The sequence below is a fragment of the Sinocyclocheilus rhinocerous genome, unplaced genomic scaffold, assembly GCF_001515625.1.
Source record: "Sinocyclocheilus rhinocerous isolate Xijiao unplaced genomic scaffold, SAMN03320098_v1.1 scaffold1267, whole genome shotgun sequence".
Taxonomy (NCBI): Eukaryota; Metazoa; Chordata; class Actinopteri; order Cypriniformes; family Cyprinidae; genus Sinocyclocheilus; species Sinocyclocheilus rhinocerous.
Window position 1 is genome coordinate 754 of NW_015661278.1, and position 21,356 is coordinate 22,109.

The 21,356-nt window shown below is 34.5% G+C and overlaps 1 protein-coding gene across 1 annotated transcript in view; it reads right to left on the bottom strand.

Annotated features, from left to right (window-relative positions):
• Positions 1–13,866: 13,866 nt before the first annotated feature.
• Positions 13,867–21,356, bottom strand: part of LOC107726269 (metabotropic glutamate receptor 7-like) — a gene marked incomplete at its 3' end in the record, with an annotated part of 108,100 nt that continues 100,610 nt past the window's right edge. Inside the window, exons 3-4 of the mRNA XM_016535801.1 lie at positions 14,460–14,595; positions 13,867–14,021 (exon numbers count right to left, since the gene is read on the bottom strand). Of these exons, the coding sequence (XP_016391287.1) occupies positions 13,867–14,021; positions 14,460–14,595 (291 nt within the window). The remainder of the gene's footprint in view (positions 14,022–14,459; positions 14,596–21,356) is intronic.

The following is a 21,356-nucleotide window of genomic DNA, read 5'->3' on the forward strand; positions in this document are numbered from 1 at the left end:
AAAATACTTAAGTACTGTAACAAAGTATTATTACTTTGTTACATTACACCACTGCACACTAGTTTATGAGCGGATGCCAACCTCTGTATTTATGTTTGTCAGTCAGTGTAGTTAGTGGCGTTATACGCTGAAGAACTTATTTTCTTTAATTTCTTTCGTTTAGCTTGGTTTTGATTGGTGCTAGTTAGCATGTTTATGTTTTATTATTTTCTTTTCTTTAGCACCGCTCTTGTTCCTCACTTTTGTTGTCTTTAATCCATTACGTTTGTATATAATTTGTAAATAGATATTTGTTGTTGTTTTTTTAAGGTATTTTGGGTTTGTTTATATTATTATTATTATTATTGAGAGCTTTGTAATATTGACTTATTTCTCTACTAAACGCAAAATTCATATTCAGTTTTGTCTCTGCCTGCTTCTTAGTTGCACACACCGCACTTCCATAGCAGAGAAAAGTGTTTTAGCTTAAATATATTTTTATTTATTAAACGTTTTGCGTTACCTCCCAAAAACCCTAGACGCCAGATAATTAGGGAGACGTAACATTATTGGGGGCTCATCCTAAAAAGCGGATGTTGTCTCTTTTGCTGAGGAATGAGGTGTGTGTTGTTTTGTTTCAGGCAGAGTTTTGTGTGAACGTTAGGTTGAGCAAATTTTGTCTTGTGACGCATCGTGATAAGGTTTGATGGCGTTTAACTTATAGAGTTTCGTTGATAATCCCTCATTAGAGGTGATAGAGAAATGCAGGAAGGATGAGTTGTTAATGATAGCTGCCCACTTCCAAATTACGATTCCAAAGCAATCTTTGAAAAAGAAAATTAAGGCGGAATTGATTGATCGCCTAAGCGAATTTGGAGTTTTAAGCTTGCCAGACGTAGACAGAAGGGTGGTGCCCATGGATGAGGAGCATGATGTTGTGAAAATAGGTAGAAGGGAAGGTGAGTTAGCCGCAACCGAGGCGGAGGCTAAAGTTGGGGCAACTCTTTCATCTTTTGAACCTTTTTCACTAGGTACTCCCAAATCAACAGGGGAGGCACAGTTGAAAGTGCGAATCACACGGCTCTATGCAGAGAGAGAGAGAGAGAGCACAGGTCCGCCAGGCAGAGCTATATCTGCGTCTACACGTCCGCAAGCTCGAAATTGAAGCCGATAAGGAAGTTAAGCTTCGACAGTTGGACATCGAGTCCAACTTTTCCAGACTCAATTTTTTTCTCAAATATGACCACATTGAGTTGAAAATATGATTAATGTAATTCCTAACTGAATGTGACGAGACAAAACATTTTGCTTTTTCGACAAATTAGGCACACAATTAAAAGCATATTTTTAAATATTATTTGCAAATAGTTCAAAAGAGTTACTTCCCAACTAGAATTAGACCTAGAATTTTCCTTCACCTTTCTTTTTCTTTATGCAAATAAATAAATCAATACATACTTACGTACTATGGGTATAACGATTCATCGATATGGATTGATAGATCGATACGATGTCTGACGATTCGATGCATCGATGCCACACGTAAAATATCTATCTGTAGTATAAATAGGCACCTTTATTTTGGCACTGTCCACATTTTCACATAATGTCCGTCTATGCATTACCGCCAACGCGTGCATTCTCGTTCAAACTCACGTATCAGGACTCGATATAAGGACTGCCCGAAGGCACAAGGTGAGCATAAAAGACTCTCGGGATTGTTTGCGAAACAGTCGAGCGCTGTGTGAGAAGTTTTCTGCGCACACATCTGAAGCGCGCGCACGCACACAGACAGCGGCGTCTACATCATGCAAATACTAAATTGAACTCTCTTCCGCTTTTTTGTGCATGGATGAATAAATACAGACAAAATTACATCAAAATGCTCATTTTGGCGAATATCCTAGTAAACACAGTCGGTTAGGAATATGTCTTAACATAAACAGTTGAGAAAGAAAAGGCATGTGTATCAGTATATTAAATCCGTGCTTTGGTTCTTAAATTAAAAGAAAACAAATAAAAAATCAATTGCTGTCAAAGAAAAAAAAAAGTGCTCACTGAAAATGTATTTTAGACTGAGCTGAAAAACCTGAAAAGCACTGTTTATCGAACTTATGTCTTTGTTGTATTGTATTTATTTTCTGCTATTGCTTGTAATTTGGTTATCTGTAGAAAATATTTTTAGCACTGAGCCCATAGTAGCAGCCAGAATAGTTTTTTCCAATTGTTTATTTTCTTTATTATTTTAAAAAAAATGTGTAGGCCTATTTTTTTGTTGTGAATGTCCCAATTGATGTGAAAATTTCAGATGTTCATGTTATATTTTTTGGTTGCATTTGTGAGTTAATAAAAATGTAGATGGTTGTTTAAAATAGATATATAATATCATAATATCGTTCGATATACTCCTGTATCGAATCGAATCGAATCGTAATCGTATCGTAGAATTGTTTGAGGTATCGGCAGATATCGTATCGCTGGGTTTGAGAATCGATATCGTATCGTGACGAACCATCCGATTTACACCCCTAATACATACATACATACATAAATGGTGCCCCCAATATTCAAGGCACTGATTAAAAATAAAGTAATTGCAACTTTTTATCTTAAAGTTCTGACTTTTCTTCTCAGAATTGGAAGTTTTTATGTCTCGCGATTCTGAACTTATTTATATGCAGAATTGCAAGCAAAAAAGTCTGAAAAGTGTGATATAAACTCGGATTTGTAAGATAAAAAGTAAATTACCTTATTATTATTATTATTTTTATTATTATGTTAACTCATTTTTATTTTATTTACTTCTATTAACTTATTTTTTTGTATTTATCTAAGTTATTTTATTATTATTATTATTATTATTAATATAACTTATTAATTATTTTAATGTCACTTTCACTTTTCACTTAATTCCATGGTGGAAACAGACCATAAGTAATGCATTAAATAAAACATTAAATTTTAAGTAGAAAGACTAAAATAGTATGTCCTTGTATGAACTCCATTAATTGTTTTATTTACAGGTTCTAGAAAGCATTTTTTAAATTGTTAATTTAAATTGTCTTACTGATGATGTGATCATGCACTCATGGGCGTGTCCAAATTTTTGTCCAATCAAAATGCATCTCTTTAGGAGAATGTCCTTCCCCCAATATCACCTCTTTCTGACAAGCAACAGCAAGTAGCAAATCACAGTCCATAGCTGTGATGCAAACTAAAGGCTATTAGCTATTCAGAAAAGTGGAGGGGCTAATCAATAAGTCCCACCCAAATTTCCTGCTTCAATATTTACATTTACATTTAGTCATTTAGCAGACACTTTTATCCAAAGCCACTTACAAATGAAGACAATGGAAGCAATCAAAATCAACAAAAGAGCAAACAACAATATAATAATATATAAACAATATAACAAAAAAAACAATATATGTCATTTGTCAACACGTGAAGCAAAGAGGGACCTGTCAAGCAATCTCATGATGATGTTGTTAAAGAAACAAAATCCACACCATTTTGGGAAAAAAAAGTATATATGATTATTGCTTCCTATCAAAGTGAGCATAAATGGCAACAGTCCTAATACTTTCAATCTCATTCTTGTAATGGCGGTGATGGTGAAAGGCTTGTCATTGTTGAGTTTAGGGTCATAATCAGAAATCCTGGAGAGACAATTCCAGGCTCCCTATTGTTAGAGGGCCATCTACTACATAACACAATAAGCACCCAAACAAACAAACCCAGTCGGCGGTCACAGTAAAGGCCTGGGCACCAGCTGTGAGCCTAATGGCCAAATTAAAACTAAACCGAGAGACTGAAATGCCATATGATAAGGCAGAGAGGAACCGCTTTTTGCACAGTTTGATCCAATTACAGACTGGGCCAAAAATGTCAGATTCCTCCTAGCTCATATGCTAATGTCCGAGTAACAGCAGGTGGAGAAAGTTTGATGTTTGAATAGTTTGATTTGTCAGGTGAATATTGTTTTGCGGTTGAGTCATGATTCAACAATTCATTACAGGTTTACTCTGATAATAATAATTATGCAAATGATAGCCTGACAATCATATATTTAAGATGGCAAAATATTTTACAATAGATAATTACAGAGCCCGCTTTGTAAATTGTGGCCAGGTTATAATAATTTGTTCTTGTTTTATTTAAATCATTGCCACATTTTACTAAAATGCCACGATTTACTAAAATGAGGGAACGATTTATTGAAAAATTAGTGATTTACTAAAATGAGAGAACAAATTTGTGAAACATGACCACAATTTACTAAAATGAGGGAACGAATTAGTGCAACATGTCCACAATTTACTAAAACGAGGGAACGAATTAGTGAAATATGACGATTTACTAAAATGAGGGAACGAATTAGTGAAACGTGACCACAATTTACTAAAATGAGGGAACTAATTAGTGCAACATGGCCACAATTTACTAAAACAAGGAAACAATGTAGTAAAATGTGTCCGCGATTTACAAAAACGATAGAATAAATTAGTGAAACGTGACCACAATTTACTAAAATGAGGGAACGAATTAGTGCAACATGGCCACACTTTACTAAAACGAGGGAACAAATTAGTGAAACATAATGATTTACTAAAATGAGGGAACGAATTAGTAAAACGTAAGCACAATTTACTAAAACAAGGATACTGTAGTAAAACGTGACAGTGGTTTACAAAAATGATGGAATAAATTAGTGAAACGTGACCACAATTTACTAAAATGAGGGAACGAATTAGTGAAACATGACCACGATTTAATAAATGAGGGAACGAATTAGTGCAACATGGCCACAATTTACTAAAACAAGGAAACAATGTAGTAAAACGTGACCGCGATTTACAAAAATAATGGAATAAATTAGTGAAACGTGACCACGATTTACTAAAACAAGGGAACAAATTAGTGAAACATGACAATTTACTAAGATGAGGGAACGAATTAGTGAAATGTGACCACAATTTACTAAAATGAGGAAACGAATTAGTGAAACATGACCACGATTTAATAAATGAGGGAACGAATTAGTGCAACATGGCCACAATTTACTAAAACAAGGAAACAATGTAGTAAAACGAGACCTCGATTTACTATTACAAGGGAACAAATTAGTGAAACATGACGATTTACTAAGATGAGGGAATGAATTATGAAACGTGACCACAATTTACTAAAACGAGGGAACAAATTAGTTAAACATGATGATTTACTAAAATGAGGGAATGAATTACTGAAACGTGACCACAATTTACTAAACCAGGGAATTAATTAGTGAAACATGACGATTTACTAAAATGAGGGAACAAATTAGTGAAACGTGACCACAATTTACTAAAACGAGGGAACGAATTAGTGAAACATGACCACGATTTAATAAATGAGGGAACAAATTAGTGCAACATGGCCACAATTTACTAAAATTAGGGAACGAATTAGTGAAACGTGACCACAATTTACTAAAATGAGGGAACGAATTAGTGAAACATGACCACGATTTAATAAATGAGGGAACGAATTAGTGCAACATGGCCACAATTTACTAAAACAAGGAAACAATGTAGTAAAACGTGACCACGATTTACAAAAATAATGGAATAAATTAGTGAAACGTGACCACGATTTACTAAAACAAGGGAACGAATTAGTGAAACATGACGATTTACTAAGATGAGGGAATTAATTAGTGAAACGTGACCAAAATTTACTAAAATGAGGGAACAAATTAGTGAAACATGACCACGATTTAATAAATGAGGGAACGAATTAGTGAAACGTGACGATTTACTAAAACATGACGATTTACTTAAACGAGGGAACGAATTAGTGAAACGTGACGATTTACTAAAACGATGGAATAAATTAGTGAACCGTGACCACAATTTACTAAAACGAGTGAACAAATTTGCTAAAATTATGAAACAAATTAGCAAAACATGGTCACGATTTACTAAAACGATGGAACAAATTAGTGCAAAATGGTCATGATTGAACTAAAACAGTGGAACTAATTAGTACAATGTTGTCACATCAAGGGTATGAATTAGTACAACTTAGCCATGATTTAACAAAAATTTAGGAACTAATAAGTACAACATGACAAGGGAACAAGTTAATAACACGGCCACACATAATTAAGTTGTGGAAACAAATTCTTAATTTATGGCTATAATATATATATATATATATATATATTTCCCCATGTACAGGTCTTTATACAAAATAAACAGACTTATAAAGTGAGAAGCAAATATTTCACATATCTTGTAGACATCAAAGGTTCTGCGTCCTATCAAACTCCATGCAATTTTAGTGTAAATGCATCCATCCATTCATGTATTGATTCATTTGGTAGAAGCTAGCAAAACAGCCAGATATCATCAGGTTGCGTGATGGATCCACACCAGCCTACTTTAAATATGGGTTACTAGTTTGCCAATGTATAGGTTCACCAGGTAATTTTGGGTTCTGACTCAAAACCGGTTAAGAACCACTGGTTTCTACCGGAAAAAAATCATCTTTAAAGCATTTTATATTCTAGTAGCTAAATGGCAGGACTGACATTCCTATGATTATCCTTGCATCATACTCTAGCATTTCTAGGCCATTCCCTAAGTGCTCGTCACATTGGAGCGCTTGGGCTATTCCTGAAGAGATATCTTTGCTGACAGGCTGCCAGCTAGATTTCAGCATGAGTTACCTGACTGGTGAATGAGCTCCTGTTGCACTGCACAGATATGGGCTGTTTTGGCCCATGAAGGATTCATAATAATTCTAGTAAAGATGGGAAATTAATTTAACCCTCAGGTTCTGTTTGAGGTTTGAAAGACCTCAAGCCGTTCGACTTTTACAAATTTTATGAGGATGGATTAAAAAAGAGGTTTCAAGGTTCATGATACATTGCTTCTGTCTGTGAACCACAGGTGTGGAATATTAGTAGTAGGGCTGTAATGGTACACAGAAGTCACGGATAGGTACGTATCTCGGTTTTGGGGTCATGGTTCCATACGAGTTCAGTACAACAGGAAATGTTTTTTTTTTTTTTCATTTATTTTGAACAGACAGTTGTGCTTAATACATGTAGCCTGAGCAGTTGTATAATTGTATAATTTCGAGATTTAAAGCAAAAACAGAATGGTCTGACTTTAGATTTGTGAAATTATGCTACATAAGACTCCTGCACAAAACTAAAATAGCAGACAGGCTGAATGAAACTGCTAATTTATTCTCTAACAGCAGGTGGCACTTATGGAACAGCAGCCATACAAAGGCAAAAGACACGCTAGACCGTGTTCCCCCTAATGCCTAGTTCACACGACAGAATTTTAAGCCCGATTCGCAAGTTAACGAGCTCGCCGACAGGTCGGGCTGTGAACGGGGGAAAATCTGCAGGTGATCGGCGCTCGGTAATCTTTATGTGTGAACTACACAAGGACGCATCAAAGAGGCTCACTGACTCGTCGCCGACACCTCGCCGATGGCAAACAAATATCTAGCATGCCAAATATCTGGACTGGTCGGCCAACTCTACATCACGTGGTGTCAGGTGTTGTGTTGAGCTACAGCCAATGAGAGAGCAAGGCATGAGTTGAGGTCACCGGAAGAAAAACAACAGCAGCAACATGGATTAAAGAAAAGTTTGGACACAATAAATGGAGCAATATTTTTCATCGAGCAAACAACTTGCAGCGCTAATTTCTTCCCGACATCCATTTTCTCTGCACACGCTCTGCATCTCTCTCTCTCTCATTCAACTCAGCTCCAACAATGAACTGTTCCATTTATACACTTATTTTCACATAGCTACGAGAAGCGTGTTTCTAAGAGAAGGGACAGAGCGGTGTGGAATAAAGTAAATTATGTGAAAACTTTTGTGCATTAACACATGTTAGACTGCACCCCATAAACACAGTCAAGCCTAGAAAAAAAAACAGTGAACCACCCCTTTAAATTAAAACATAAAATATGAAAGAAATAATTAAACCAAATATGAAACAACTAGCCTGCACTCAGGGGCTAAATAAATGAAACAGAATAATTTAACAGTCAAAAACAACATCTCCTCACTTGCACAAAACTCACAGACCTGTAATATATAAATAGGGAGAAATAAACCACACGTCTGCAACAGGAGAAAGGGACTCTTCGCAAGAGAGACGGAGGGGAAAACTCCCGCCTCTGCAGCACTGCAAAACTGGACGGCTTTTATGGCAGAGCACAAGCAAATCCACCTAGCAGAAACGAAACAGAAAGACACAACAGACATACACAACACCTTCACAAGGATACGTACTGGGACGTAACAAAGTCAAAGAGCGGTAACTGGTGTCATACGGTGTTCTGCCTTGGTTTCTGCTGGACTTTTCGAAGTTACTGTTAAGATAACCCATTATTTTCCCGAAAAAAATAAAATAAAAATGTTTATCACACATGATAAAGGTCTTCAATGTCCCAAAAATATCAATAACTCATTTTTGACAAAAAAAACAAAAAAACAAAAAACAAGGAGCAGCAATATAGCTAGGGTGACCATACGTCCTCTTTTTCCTGGACATGTCCTCTTTTTGGACCTAAAAAAATGCGTCCGGCCGGGATTTCTACATCCCCCAAAATGTCCGGGATTCAGCTTTTGCTTTCTACAGTCGACATCCACTGTATGCGTTTTTTCAAACTTTATATATTAAAGTTCAATAACATAGTTATTACATACAAAATGGTTGTGAACACATTTGTCAAGTATTTACACCACGCCACGCCTAGGGTTGCCAACCATTCTGTATAATAAGGAATTGTCCCGTATTTAAGGCATCAAAGCAGCGTTTGGTATGAAAGCCATACGGAACACAGTTTGCAGTGTTGGGGAATATCTAGCTACAAGTAATGACTCTACTAACGTAACTACATTTTTCAGTAGTAGTAGCTTGATAGTAGCTCAGCTACTTTTAAAACAATGTAGCTTTTCCAGTAGCTAAGTTTCTATGTAGCGCGACAATAGCTACATTCTATTTTGTGAACTTGCAATAGACTGAAACAGCGCCAGCGTCTTATCTTACAAGATCAGTGTTGGGGAGTATCTAGCTACAAGTAACGACTCTACTAACGTAACTACATTTTTCAGTAGTTTGACAGTAGCTCAGATATATATATATATATATATATACACTGAACAAAATTATAAACGCAACACGTTACATATTTTATTTATATTGTATTCTATATTTATTAGCTTTATTTCAATTAATGAAAACAATTTAATAGTTTTGGTTATAAATATTTACATATTTTATAAATATTCAGTTCACATATAAATACATATAAAAAGGGAAGGTAAAGTGAAGTAGTACATTGATTTATTTAGATTTATATTGATGATAAATTATATAGTAGATTTATTTAGATTTACTTCCTCCCTCCCTCCCTTCCTTCCCCACATCATTTTCCCTAAACAACCAGGCAATCTCAACAGAACATGAAAACATGAGGGTTAAACTAAGGGACACTGAAATAAACTGAAAAGTGGTGGCGACACATTTTAAACCAGCTTGGCTCATGAATATTAAACAGGTGATGTAACTTTTGCCCAGTAGTGATTTGTTGAATGGCAGTAAAGTGGGTGTTAGCTATAGGAGGATTACCGCTTATCGCTTGCACGTACGTTCATTCAGTCCACTGCTGATGCAACTGGATGGCAGAAGCTTCTTCTTGGTCTTAAACTCACTGCTTTCCATGACTAGCTACATTCTTTTTGTCATCACAACATGGCAAAGTTAAAATAAATTCTCAAAAATATACATTTTTAGAAGTGGGCCTAGATTGTTTTGTCAGGGCGGCATGATTAGTCTACTGTGTGTCATAAATAAAAACACGACACTTCAGATAATCAGGTTGTGTATCTGTACAACAACACTCGCATACATCAGATCAAAGACAACCATCTGAATCGCTTCCAGCTTCATGTCGATCCAGAAAGACAACATCGTTTGACTTCAAAAAGGGAAAGGTAAATGAAAAGGATGGAGTTGAGAGTTTCTCAGGAGGTGCCTGTGGAAAAACAAACTCCCTATAAGACTGCAAGCTCATGGCAACACTACATTCAATTGTTTTCACAGGTCTTTTTCAAAGAGCACAATAAAGCTGTAAGTGTGATGCTTTCCCTGACGAGTGCATTTCAAATTGTTCCATCAGTGCTGTGAAATGCAGGGGCAATTGCTCGACCCGGCAAAGCACCGCTCGACGCACTTATCAGCAAATGGCAAATAGCGCAAACAAGCGCAAGCTGAGAGATGCTATCATAACCCCGTGGAAACCTGGAAAATGCACTGCACTGTGTGACACGATTTAGATTTGCAGCGTTGCATCGCACGGATTAGCTGGCAGGCGGAGTGAAGATGTAAATATGGAATTATCAAGGATAACATTTTCCACTTGTTTAAACACATGGGAAGGTGGAAATTGTTGAGAACACACACACACACACATACATACATACATACATACATACATACTGTCTGTGTGTGTGTATATATATATATATATATATATATATATAAGTGCTGGGCAACAATTAAAATGTTTCATCGTGATTAATCGCATGATTGTCTGTGAATAATCGTGATTAATCGTGTTATGCACAAAATTCAATAATGCATTCAAAAGTAGTGTATTGTGCACTTTTTTCATTTAAAAGTACTGCTATATAAACAAAAGTGCAATAGCATTTGGTTTGCAAACACTTTAAACAAATAAGGTGCTTTTTACAGCAGTATTCCTTTTACATAGTAGCAGTTAAAATATTTATTGTAAATCTCAACTTATAACATTAATGTAATCAAATTAAATATAAAACAAGCTATTTGCCACTGCCAGGGCTTTAACGTTTTTATAGAAAATATTTTATCGTTTGTTATAGAAAAACAAGTTATGCTCAGAGTCTAGAGCCTCGATCATAACATTTTAACAGACACCTTAGAGACCTGCACGATCGTGGGGACCAACGCAGCAGAGTGCGGCATGGGACAACACTTGATGGGGGTGCGGGTGGGTAGACACTCGTGTGTGCGGGATGCGGGAGAATAATTAGGGTGTACTCACACTAGGCAATCTTAACCGTGCCCTAGTGCGTTTGACACCCCAGTGCACGGATAATAACGAGTTAACTTGCCCAGCCCTAATATATATATATCGGCATTTCTGTTCAAACACATAACCTCTGCATATGATTTTATATAACGTTAAGTACCTAACTCAAATGTACATCCTGTCATCATTTACTTAGGTTCTTAGATATTTTGTAGAATATGCATGCTCCTAATTTCCATATAAGGGCAAACACACACACACACACACACACACACAAAACATTATTATGTATATAGTATTATTAATATGTTTATATTGTTAGCTAATAGTACATACTGTATATCAAAAACATTTTCAATACTTGAAATAAAGGAACATTAACTGAAAATAAAACTTAATTTCAGCTTGTTGCCAAGGCATTATTTCATTTAGTTCAAGTTGAATTTCTAAAATAACTCAAACTAAATCCACCAAAGCTTAAGAAAGAGAGAGAGAGAGAGAGAGAGTAAAAAAACTAATACAAAAATGGTAAAAAAAAAAAGACAACAAAATAACTAATATGTGTTTAAAATGAGTTAATAATTAATATTTGTTCAAAATATTAAGAAAAATATAATAGTATATCAACCAACCAACAACACTGATTTTGTATGTTTTTTTTTTTTTTTTTCCAGTGTTTATTTTACATTTTATTTCATGTTACTTTATTTTATTTCATATTATTATTATTGTTTTTTAACAGTTTTAGTGTTAGTTTTAGGTAAGAACACACTACACACAAGTGTTGTGAAGTCTCATGATAGCTTTGAATTAATAAAAAGGCTGAATTTTAAGATACTATTTGCAAATAATCTGACAAATCTTATTCATGGTTCTGACACACACACACACACACAAAATGGATTAATGTCAATGCCACTAAGAAACAAAAGAGTTTTCCTTTATGGCTGAATTATTCATTTAATGTGACAACAAAAGGAAGCTTCTTTGTCATAGAGAGTCGAAGACCTCAAGGCCTTTCTCTCCACAGAGGATCCATCTCTCTGTTGCACCAAACATGCCCCTTCCATCCAAAGGGCTCTTTTATATCATTCATTAGTTTATGTCTGCCACAAAATATAACACCACAGGGCCTTTCATTTATTAATCTGGCACTCAGATCAACCCCATGGCGGGGCTGGATGGAGAAGCGTGCCAGCTGGGTCAGTCCGTGTCCAGGCCTCTGGCTGGGTTCACAATCTCCAGTGAACAAAACGAATCGGCTTGGAAGCTTTTGGACACTGTTGTGCTCAGTTAAATAAAATAAAATAATGAAACGAATGAATGAATGAATGGATGAATGAATGAATGAATGATGAATAAGTTTTAATAGAACATTAAAGTACTATGGTAACAAAGCTTGGGGGCCCATAAGATGTTTTTGTTGTTGTTGTTTTAAAAAAATTAATCAATAATCAATACTTTCATTAATCGAGGATGCATTAAATTGATCTGGTAATAATAAGAAATGCTTATTGTGCAGCAAATCAGCACATTAGAATTATTTCTGAAAAATCATTTGACACTTAAGACTGGAGTAATGATGCTGAAAATTCAGCTTTGATCACAGGAATATATATGGGGTACAACAGGGCTAAAGGCACACCTTAAGAAAAAATGTGCCATTCACTGTGCCTAAAATGTAAATATGCAGAAATAGAGTGAAACACAGCCTAATTTTTATTTTTGGGTGAACTAACCCTTTAAGTTAATACTTAGTTAATACAAAGTTGTACTATTTTCTGCTTATTTTGAAGAAAACTAAAATATTTCAATAAAATACTGTCATTAAAATATGTTAATATAAAAATATATTTAAAAATACAGAAACAAAATTATTTTAATAAGTAAAGATTCTGAAAGCACTGAAGGAGATCCAATAATAATTGAATATATATTTAGTAGTAACAACCAATGGTATTTTATTAAATGTTATGATTAATATCATGTTTTTAAATATGATGGTTTCATTCTAAACATGGTGATTATCTCTAATATAGACACCCAACATAATATATGATATTTACCATCTGAATCTAACCATGTCACGTCAACAAATGGAAAAGTCTGCCATCTATTAATTATCATGTTAATTACTGTGCGCCTTTAGCCCCAACAGCAGGGGCGCTTTTTACCCCAAATACCATACTTTTACATATTCTTTCATTATTTAAAAACTGTTCCTTTAATCATCTTAAACAAAACTGAAAATCATAAAGAAGACCTCTGTCTCAAAATACATGTATTAATTTTAGTGATTCTTATTTGCTACTTCAATCTACAACATTTTAAAAAACATAAAATATTAGATCAAGTAAGCACAGAATTAACTTTGCGCTGCTGCGCGCAATCGCGTCAAGGATCCGACAAAAATACACGTGCATCTTCAAAACCGGATGTTTTGGAAAGTGCTACGCCACGTTTTTGTGCCATCTAGTGTAAATTAAAATAATATTTCACAATATGTTACTGTATTTTTGATCAAATAAATACAGTCTTGGTGAGCAGAGGAGACTTCTTTCAAAACCATTCAACATTCTTACCGACCCCAAACTTCTGAATGGTAGTGCATAACAAAAAAAAGGGCAGTAAAAAGCTGTTAGTCTTCATTAAAATCAACACAAAGAGCTTGTAGTTGATGAAACACCCCTAAATGTACAGCACAGCTTCTCAAGAAATTTTGAAAAAACACTGAGAGATCCTGGTGTTCCCTAAATATCCTTAGCATAATCGTCCCCAAAAACCCATCAATCTTACCTGTAATAGTGGCTCTTTTTGGCAGGATGGTGACGGCACCAATAGCGGCGTCCTCGAGGCCTTGAATAGGGCTGTTCTTGGCTCCCCAGCTATCTGACCCGATCCATAGGAAATGGCCCACTTGATCGGCTCTTTTGCTGGCGTTAAGGATCCCCCTGCGAACATTCCCATACAGGAAACCATTACTGTGACATTGAGGCCCTCTGTGACTCTTCAACAGAGCAGGAGATGTGGGCCACCGACTGTAATAGCATCCAGATTGAATCGTCATTGTGTATGAAATACAAAAAAGCAATTTTCAATGGGTTTGCTTGAATGATGACATGTTGATGTCATTAATCAATACCCCAAGTGGCTGAGCTTATCCAGCAAACAAGATATAAACCCCTCAAGTGCACCCTTGAGTTTTATCTAAGTAATAGCGTGCAGGCCAGTAAGAGTATTGACTTGTTGTCATCGAGAACTGTTAGAACGGTTGTTATTTTTGGAGCTCAAAAGGGAGCAATTAATTGCTTGAAAATGAAATTTATCGTAGCTCTATCTTGCGATTTCCACTTCCTCTTCCTCTCCTGGCAATGTTGTCAACAGCTTACCGAATGTCTTCGTCGTAAGCGAAAATAATGACCGCCCGGGCATGACGGGTCTCCAGCAGCTGTCGGATAATCTTGTCAAAATCAGCCTGCTTGTGGTCGTGAGGGATCTTCAGGGACTGAGCGATGCAGATTCCACCTACAGAAAGAACAGAAAGAGATCCATGAGCGAAGCCGGTGACAGCAGAAAAAAAAAAAAAAGAAGAACTTTCCCCTAACGTTAGCATAAAGTTCCCGTTTGGTTGTGTTTGGAACTAAATAATAACATTCTAGGAACGTTCACTTTTTGTAACCAAAACTAACTTTTCTAGAACGTTGCTGGGAGTTTTTTGTGATCTACTGTAAAGACAACCTACAAATAATGTTCTCTAATGGTTATTTTTGGGGGTTTATTTTTATAATCATAAACCCTCACAGAACATTTTGGTGTGGTGTTTGTTTGTTTATTTATTAATTCATGTATGCACCCATCCATCCATCCATCCATCCATTCTTACATTCAAATCTAACTTTCCCTTATTTATTTATTTATTTATTATTTTATTTATTTATTTATTTATTTATTTGTGTGTGTGTGTGTGTGTGTGTGTGTGTGTGTTTATTTATTTATTTAGTGTTTATTTATTTTTGTGTTTATTTGTTTATTTATTCGTGACAAGCTAAAGAGAGCCTATGCAGAACATTTTCTAATGTTTTACATTTTTCTAACCATAAATTAATCTTGCGGGGAGGGTTGTTTGTTTGTTTGTTTTATTTATTTATTTACAAACTAAAGAGAGCCTATACATAATGTTTTTAATAGTTATTTTTAGAAATTTTTTAGAGGTTGTACCGATTGATTGATTTTATTTTATTCTATTCTATTTTTGGAGAAAACTTAATGATAATATATACAGAACATCCTCTGTTTTTTTTTTTTTTTTAGGTTTAATTTCTATAATTATAAAGTAACCTTTCATAGAACTTTGAAGGGGATTTATTTTCATGACAACCTAAGCATAACCTACACAGAACATTCTCTAATTCTATTTTTATAACCCTAAACCAACCTTTCCAGAATGTCACAAGGAGTTTTATATTTATAAATTGGGTCGTTGCCTATTCAAGACCCCTTTACGATTTCTTTCCTGCACAAGTGTGATGAATATCACATAGGAAAGTCCTGAACAGCAGTGCCAAGGAAAAGTGTTAGGATTAGTCTAAAGCCATCAACAGTTCTGCAGGTTTTGAACCAGATAGTAATGGAATATGTCACTCTCTTATACCAGCCTATTTTCAAGACATTCGCCCATTAGATATATAAAGATTCTACACGACAGACAAGCTTAGGAACAACAAAATTCAGTGCTGTTTGGTAAAGATGTAAGCGAAAGTGAAATACAGCTTCCTCTTATTATAGTTTGCAGGTTGGTGACGACTCCAAATCTCTCTGGTGATTTATGAGACGGTCAGCGTCGATATCTGAGTCTGTGCCCGCTGCCCTGGAGAGGAGCTTTTATGAGCGTGGCATCAGAAGATTGGAATTGTGATAAAAAAAAGGACAGACAAATGATGTAAACCCATGGCAGTTGCTTCAATACGCTGGCTTTTCTGGAAAGAGAGGTGCTGAACTTGGCATCGCTCCCCGTTTGTCTCGCTGAAATCCCACAGCCGTGCTCTTGTGTTCCTGTTCACTGCACAGTGTACTTAGCCATGGGAATTTTCCCCATTATCTGGAATATTCACTGGGGAAGCTCATACTGTTCTGTCATTCTGAGATAGATGAATTCCATGGAGCAGAATGAATGTCAGAATGGCGGTTGTTTATTGATTTTCAAATGCGCTTTGTTACACAAGTGCAAGAACACATGCTCAAATGCTAATGCTGTCTAGGTTTCCAACACACTGTTTTACTCACAAAATTCACCCTTGAATTCCTAAGGATTTTCAAATCAGTTCATGGGAATCATGAAAAAGAATGGTGAATCTGACAGATTCAGTGGCTAATTCCTTAGATTGATTCAAACTGACTAACTCAAGTGTATATGAATCTGTTTGATGGCCTGATTAAAAGTAGCAGCTAATATGAGTCATTTGTTCATGAATCAGACTTGACTGGTCTCGCAGTATGTTTCTTTTCAGTCAGCATTTCATTTATCATTCTGCCGCCTTTTTAACTCACTGCATTAAGACTTCTTTTTTTACATTGCAAGATTTCTTTATTATAAAATATGATTTTTTTTATATCTTTGTTTTGTGAATCAGTTTGTGCGAATCATGAGAAAGAACATCATTCACATCATTATTTTCTGTCAGTGTTTTATTTGGCATTCTCCTGTGTTTTTAACTCATTACATTAATTCTGACTGCAAATTTACAACTCGGGTAAAAAAAGATTAATTTTTGTATAAAATATTATTTCTTTATCTTTGTTTTGCAAATCATGACACTGACAGATTCAGTGACTGATTCAAACTTAAAACGATTCAAACTGACTAACTAATATGAATCTCTTTGAATGACTGATTCAAAGCAGCAGCTAATAACAGTCATTTGTTCATGAATCAGACTTTAACGGCCTTGTGATACGATTCTTTTCAGTCAACGTTTTATTTAACATTTTCTGCCTTTTTAACTAATTGCATTAAGACTTCTTTCTTTACATTGCAAGATTTATTTATTATAAAATATGATTTCTTTATCTTTGTTTTGTAAATCATTTAATGTGAATCATGAAAAAGAACAATGACACTGACAGATTCAGTGACTGATTCAAACTTAAAATGATTCAAACTAACTCATCTGAATCTCTTTGAAGGACTGATTCAAAGCAGCAGCTAATAAGAGTCGTTTGTTCATGAATCAGACAATAACGGCCTTGTGATATGATTATTTTCAGTCAACCTTTTATTTAACATTTCCCCGCCTTTTTACCTCATTACATAACTTCAGACTACAAATTTACAACTTAGTAAAAACAGGATTTCTTTATCATAAAATATGATATTTTTATCTTTGTTTTGCAAATCGGTTTGTGTGAATCATGAGAAAGAACAGTGACACAGACAGATTCAGTGACTGATTCATTAGAATGATTCAAACAAACTCTGGAGTACATGATTCCTCTTGACCATTTTACAAATTCAGCAATTCAATATGAATAACAAATTCAATCCCAAAAACAAAATTCGGTAACACTTTATTTTAAAGTCTCTTAACTAGTTGCTTATTAGCATGCATATTACTAGAATTTTAGCCATTTATTAGTACTAATTAAGCACAAATTAATGCCTTATTCTACATGACCTTATTCTACATCCCTAATTCTACCTACCTAAACTTAACAACTAACTTACTAACTATTAATAAGCAGCAAATTAGGAATTTATTGAGGGAAAAGTCGTAGTTAATAGTGAATAAGTGTTCCCTATTCTAAAGTGTTACCCAAAATTCAATTGAATAGAAATTAGTAACACCGTACTAAATTCAGTTAGATTACAACAATTTTATACACTGACACAACTAAAACACACTTGCTACGAGTGTCACTGAGGAAACTTCATGGCATGATGGATAAGTAATTTCCTGATGTACTGTACCATCAGATTAAACCACTACACCTTGAAAGGAAGTCCAAAATCTGAACCTTTCCGGCCTTTCGATTTGAGTTAATGCGATTTAATTGATCTGTCAACTAATGTTAACTGACCAATCAGGATCTTCCAGAAGCATGCCACCAAGTGGCAGGAGTCGCGGTAAATTGACATGGACAGGCCCTGCAGACACCAATTATAATTAAATCCCTCTTAGCCATGGGTTTCAACCCCAACACGCCTCGGAAAGTACACAATGCATGCTGACAATGTATGCGGCATGAATCAGCAAAGCGGATACAGACTGTATTTTCCCTATACAGCATGCCGTGAAATCTCGGAAATGTAATCCAGCCCTTGTTTACGTCTCTCTTTGTCTTTTGTAAGACGCTGCTCACAAACGCTGGCGTTCTTCTGAGTCAAGATGTTTTAAAGTGTGTTGGTATGCATCATTGTTAAACCTCTGCAGATCTCAGTCACTAATTACAGTCTTAAAATATCCCTTTAGGCAGTTTCAAAACTCACATTCCTGTTACTTAAACACAAACTCTATTGAACCCTGAATTCAAATGCCTTTATTTGTATGTACGTGTGGAAGATGCTTGAATTTAAAGTGATTTACTGTACAGTGCATTCAAGCTCTACATTAGATCATATTTGCAAACACGTGAACTTTGCTTTGCAAGCTCTGTGTGTTTCTGTGCTGACGCTGAAGGGGAAAACAACAGCTGTAGGATACTGTGAAATGTTTTAAACATGGTAAAATGTGTGAAAGCTGCAGTAATAATAATAATAATAATAATAATAATAATAATAATTCCTTTTTTTAAATTAATTTAAAAAAATGATTGAAGTCGTGCCAAAGAAAACCCTTTAACTGTGGTAAATTCTAAGATTTCAAAAATCCTCTTAAATGGCTTAAAACTTTTATTTTTATTATTATTATTATTAGCAGTAGTAGTAAAAAATATATATTTTTTTTAAATATCATCATCATTTTCATCATTTCCAGTAACTGAAATAAAGCTGAAATAAAATAAAAAATATTTGATGAAAGTTTTAAATGAAAAAAGTTGCTTTGTCAGCTAACTAAAATAAATAAGTGTAAACTGAAGTATTAAAATAATAATAATAATAATAATAATTAATTAATTAATATAATTCATGATTAAATGTTAGTAGTAGTAGTAAAATTTTATTAATAATTAAAATAATAATAATAATAAATATAATGAATGATTAAATGCTATTAATAGTAGTAGTAGTAAAATTAACTGATTTAATAATAATACTACTAATAATAATGTAAACTCAAATAAATAAGTGAAAGTTGAAGTATTAAAATAACTGAATCAAAAACAGCAAATAATAAATGAAAACCAAACAAAAATATAAAAAAAATTTGATGACATGAGAAACCAAATTTGCCTTGATCTTCTGGCATATAAGAGGTCTTTGTACCATTAAAACATCCTGCAAGTTTCATAGCTTAAGACGTCCTCCCCATTATAAACGAAGCATTTATTTAATCAAGCTCCAAATACGGCTCGTTGTGGATCCTATGGGGCAAGCTGACGTCACCTGGGCACAGTCGTTTGCATATGACCGCCTCCAGCGCAAGACAACGACGCCTAATTTTGCATCATCGCATCGCTGTCAGGTGTTCAGTCGTGCAGCGAGTGGGTCTGAAGGACTAGCGGTTTACAATAATATTGCGATGCCAGGCAGATGTGCCGATCCTGGATACAACGACGCCGCAAACTGTAAGTAACGTATTTCATGTAAAAACGACTTTTTAAAATGTTAATTGCAGTTTAATTCATAATGAATAATCACAGTGTTTTTACTTGGTTTACTTGCATAATGTTTTCAGAGTCCGTCATGTTCAGGCCCCGTGTTAAAAGACGTTAGCCAATCATAAAAGTGGGCGGTTACACTCAACTCTTAAAGGGGAAAACCCCCAAAAACCGACTGTTTGAGTCAGAGGATGAGAAACAGGGTGGAAATATGTCATAAATCACTAAATTTTTTACGTTTTTCGTCCAAAAAGCTATAGTAATATTATAATTGCACTTAAGGGAACATAATAAAACAAACCAAAAAACCCATGTCATGACCCCTTTAATGTAATAATATTAATATAATATTTTACTTAATAATAATAATAATAATAGTTAGTTGATGTTAAAATTATTATTATGTATTGAACATATGTATATTGTATACTGTTGTTGTTTACCAAAAAAAGCACAGTGATTTTGTCACAATTAAAGGTTAAGCACCTCAATTCATGACTAAAAACAAGCCTTACAAAATAATAATAATAATAATAATAATAATAATAATAATAATAATCTCTTTCCAATGTTTCGTTAGTTATTTTAAAACATGTAAAATCTATAACGGTTAATCGTCTTAATCGTCTGAATAAACCAGTATAGCTTCACTGGGTTGCAATAGTCTTTTTTTTTTTTCAGGTTGCTCTCAGCTCAGAGCTCACCTTAAATTAAAGTGCTGCTGACAGGACAAGCTCAAAGAGATAAAAGTGAACAGATCCGATAAAGTAAAGCCAGGTTTAGTTGCAGGACTCAAGGCCAATACTGTTATTCACAGCCATAAGCCGGATGTCAGTCGCCGCTGCTGAAGACCGGCTCTAACAGACTGCTGTGGCTTGACCTGGATCTCGAACCGTTTCAAATGACCAGCGTAATCCAGGACAAACCTCGAGATGAAATGACTTTCTCAAAGAACACCCACTTTCAAGCACTTTTAAAAAAAGAATAAAAATCATATAATATCTGACAAATAATGTAAAATGCACACCAGCTTTGTTATTGTTAACTAAGACCAACACTTTTCAAAAAGAATTTTTAGTAATCGAAATGAAGTTGAAATAAAATAAATATATTTGATGAAAAACTTATTCAGAACTTATCAGAAATCTTGTCTTAACTAGCTGAAATAATTCAAGAAAGCTGAAGTACTAAAACAACTAAAAGGTAAGTAAAAATAAATAAAGTATATAGAAATATTTCTATATGTCAAAAGTATGTTATAACATTACTAAAACAAACTAAACAAAATTAATACAAACAAACAAACAAGCAAATAAATAAATAAATTAATAAAATAAATAAAAAGAAAAAATAATATAAAATCAAAATTAGTGTTGTTATTTCTACCTAAAAACCAAAACTATTAAAAACTGGTTTTAGTAACTGAAATGAAGCTCAAATAAAATGTACATATTTAATGAAAAACATATACAGAAGTTTTTAGAAATATTGCCTTGGCAACTAAGGCAACTAACTTTCACCAAGTGAACGAT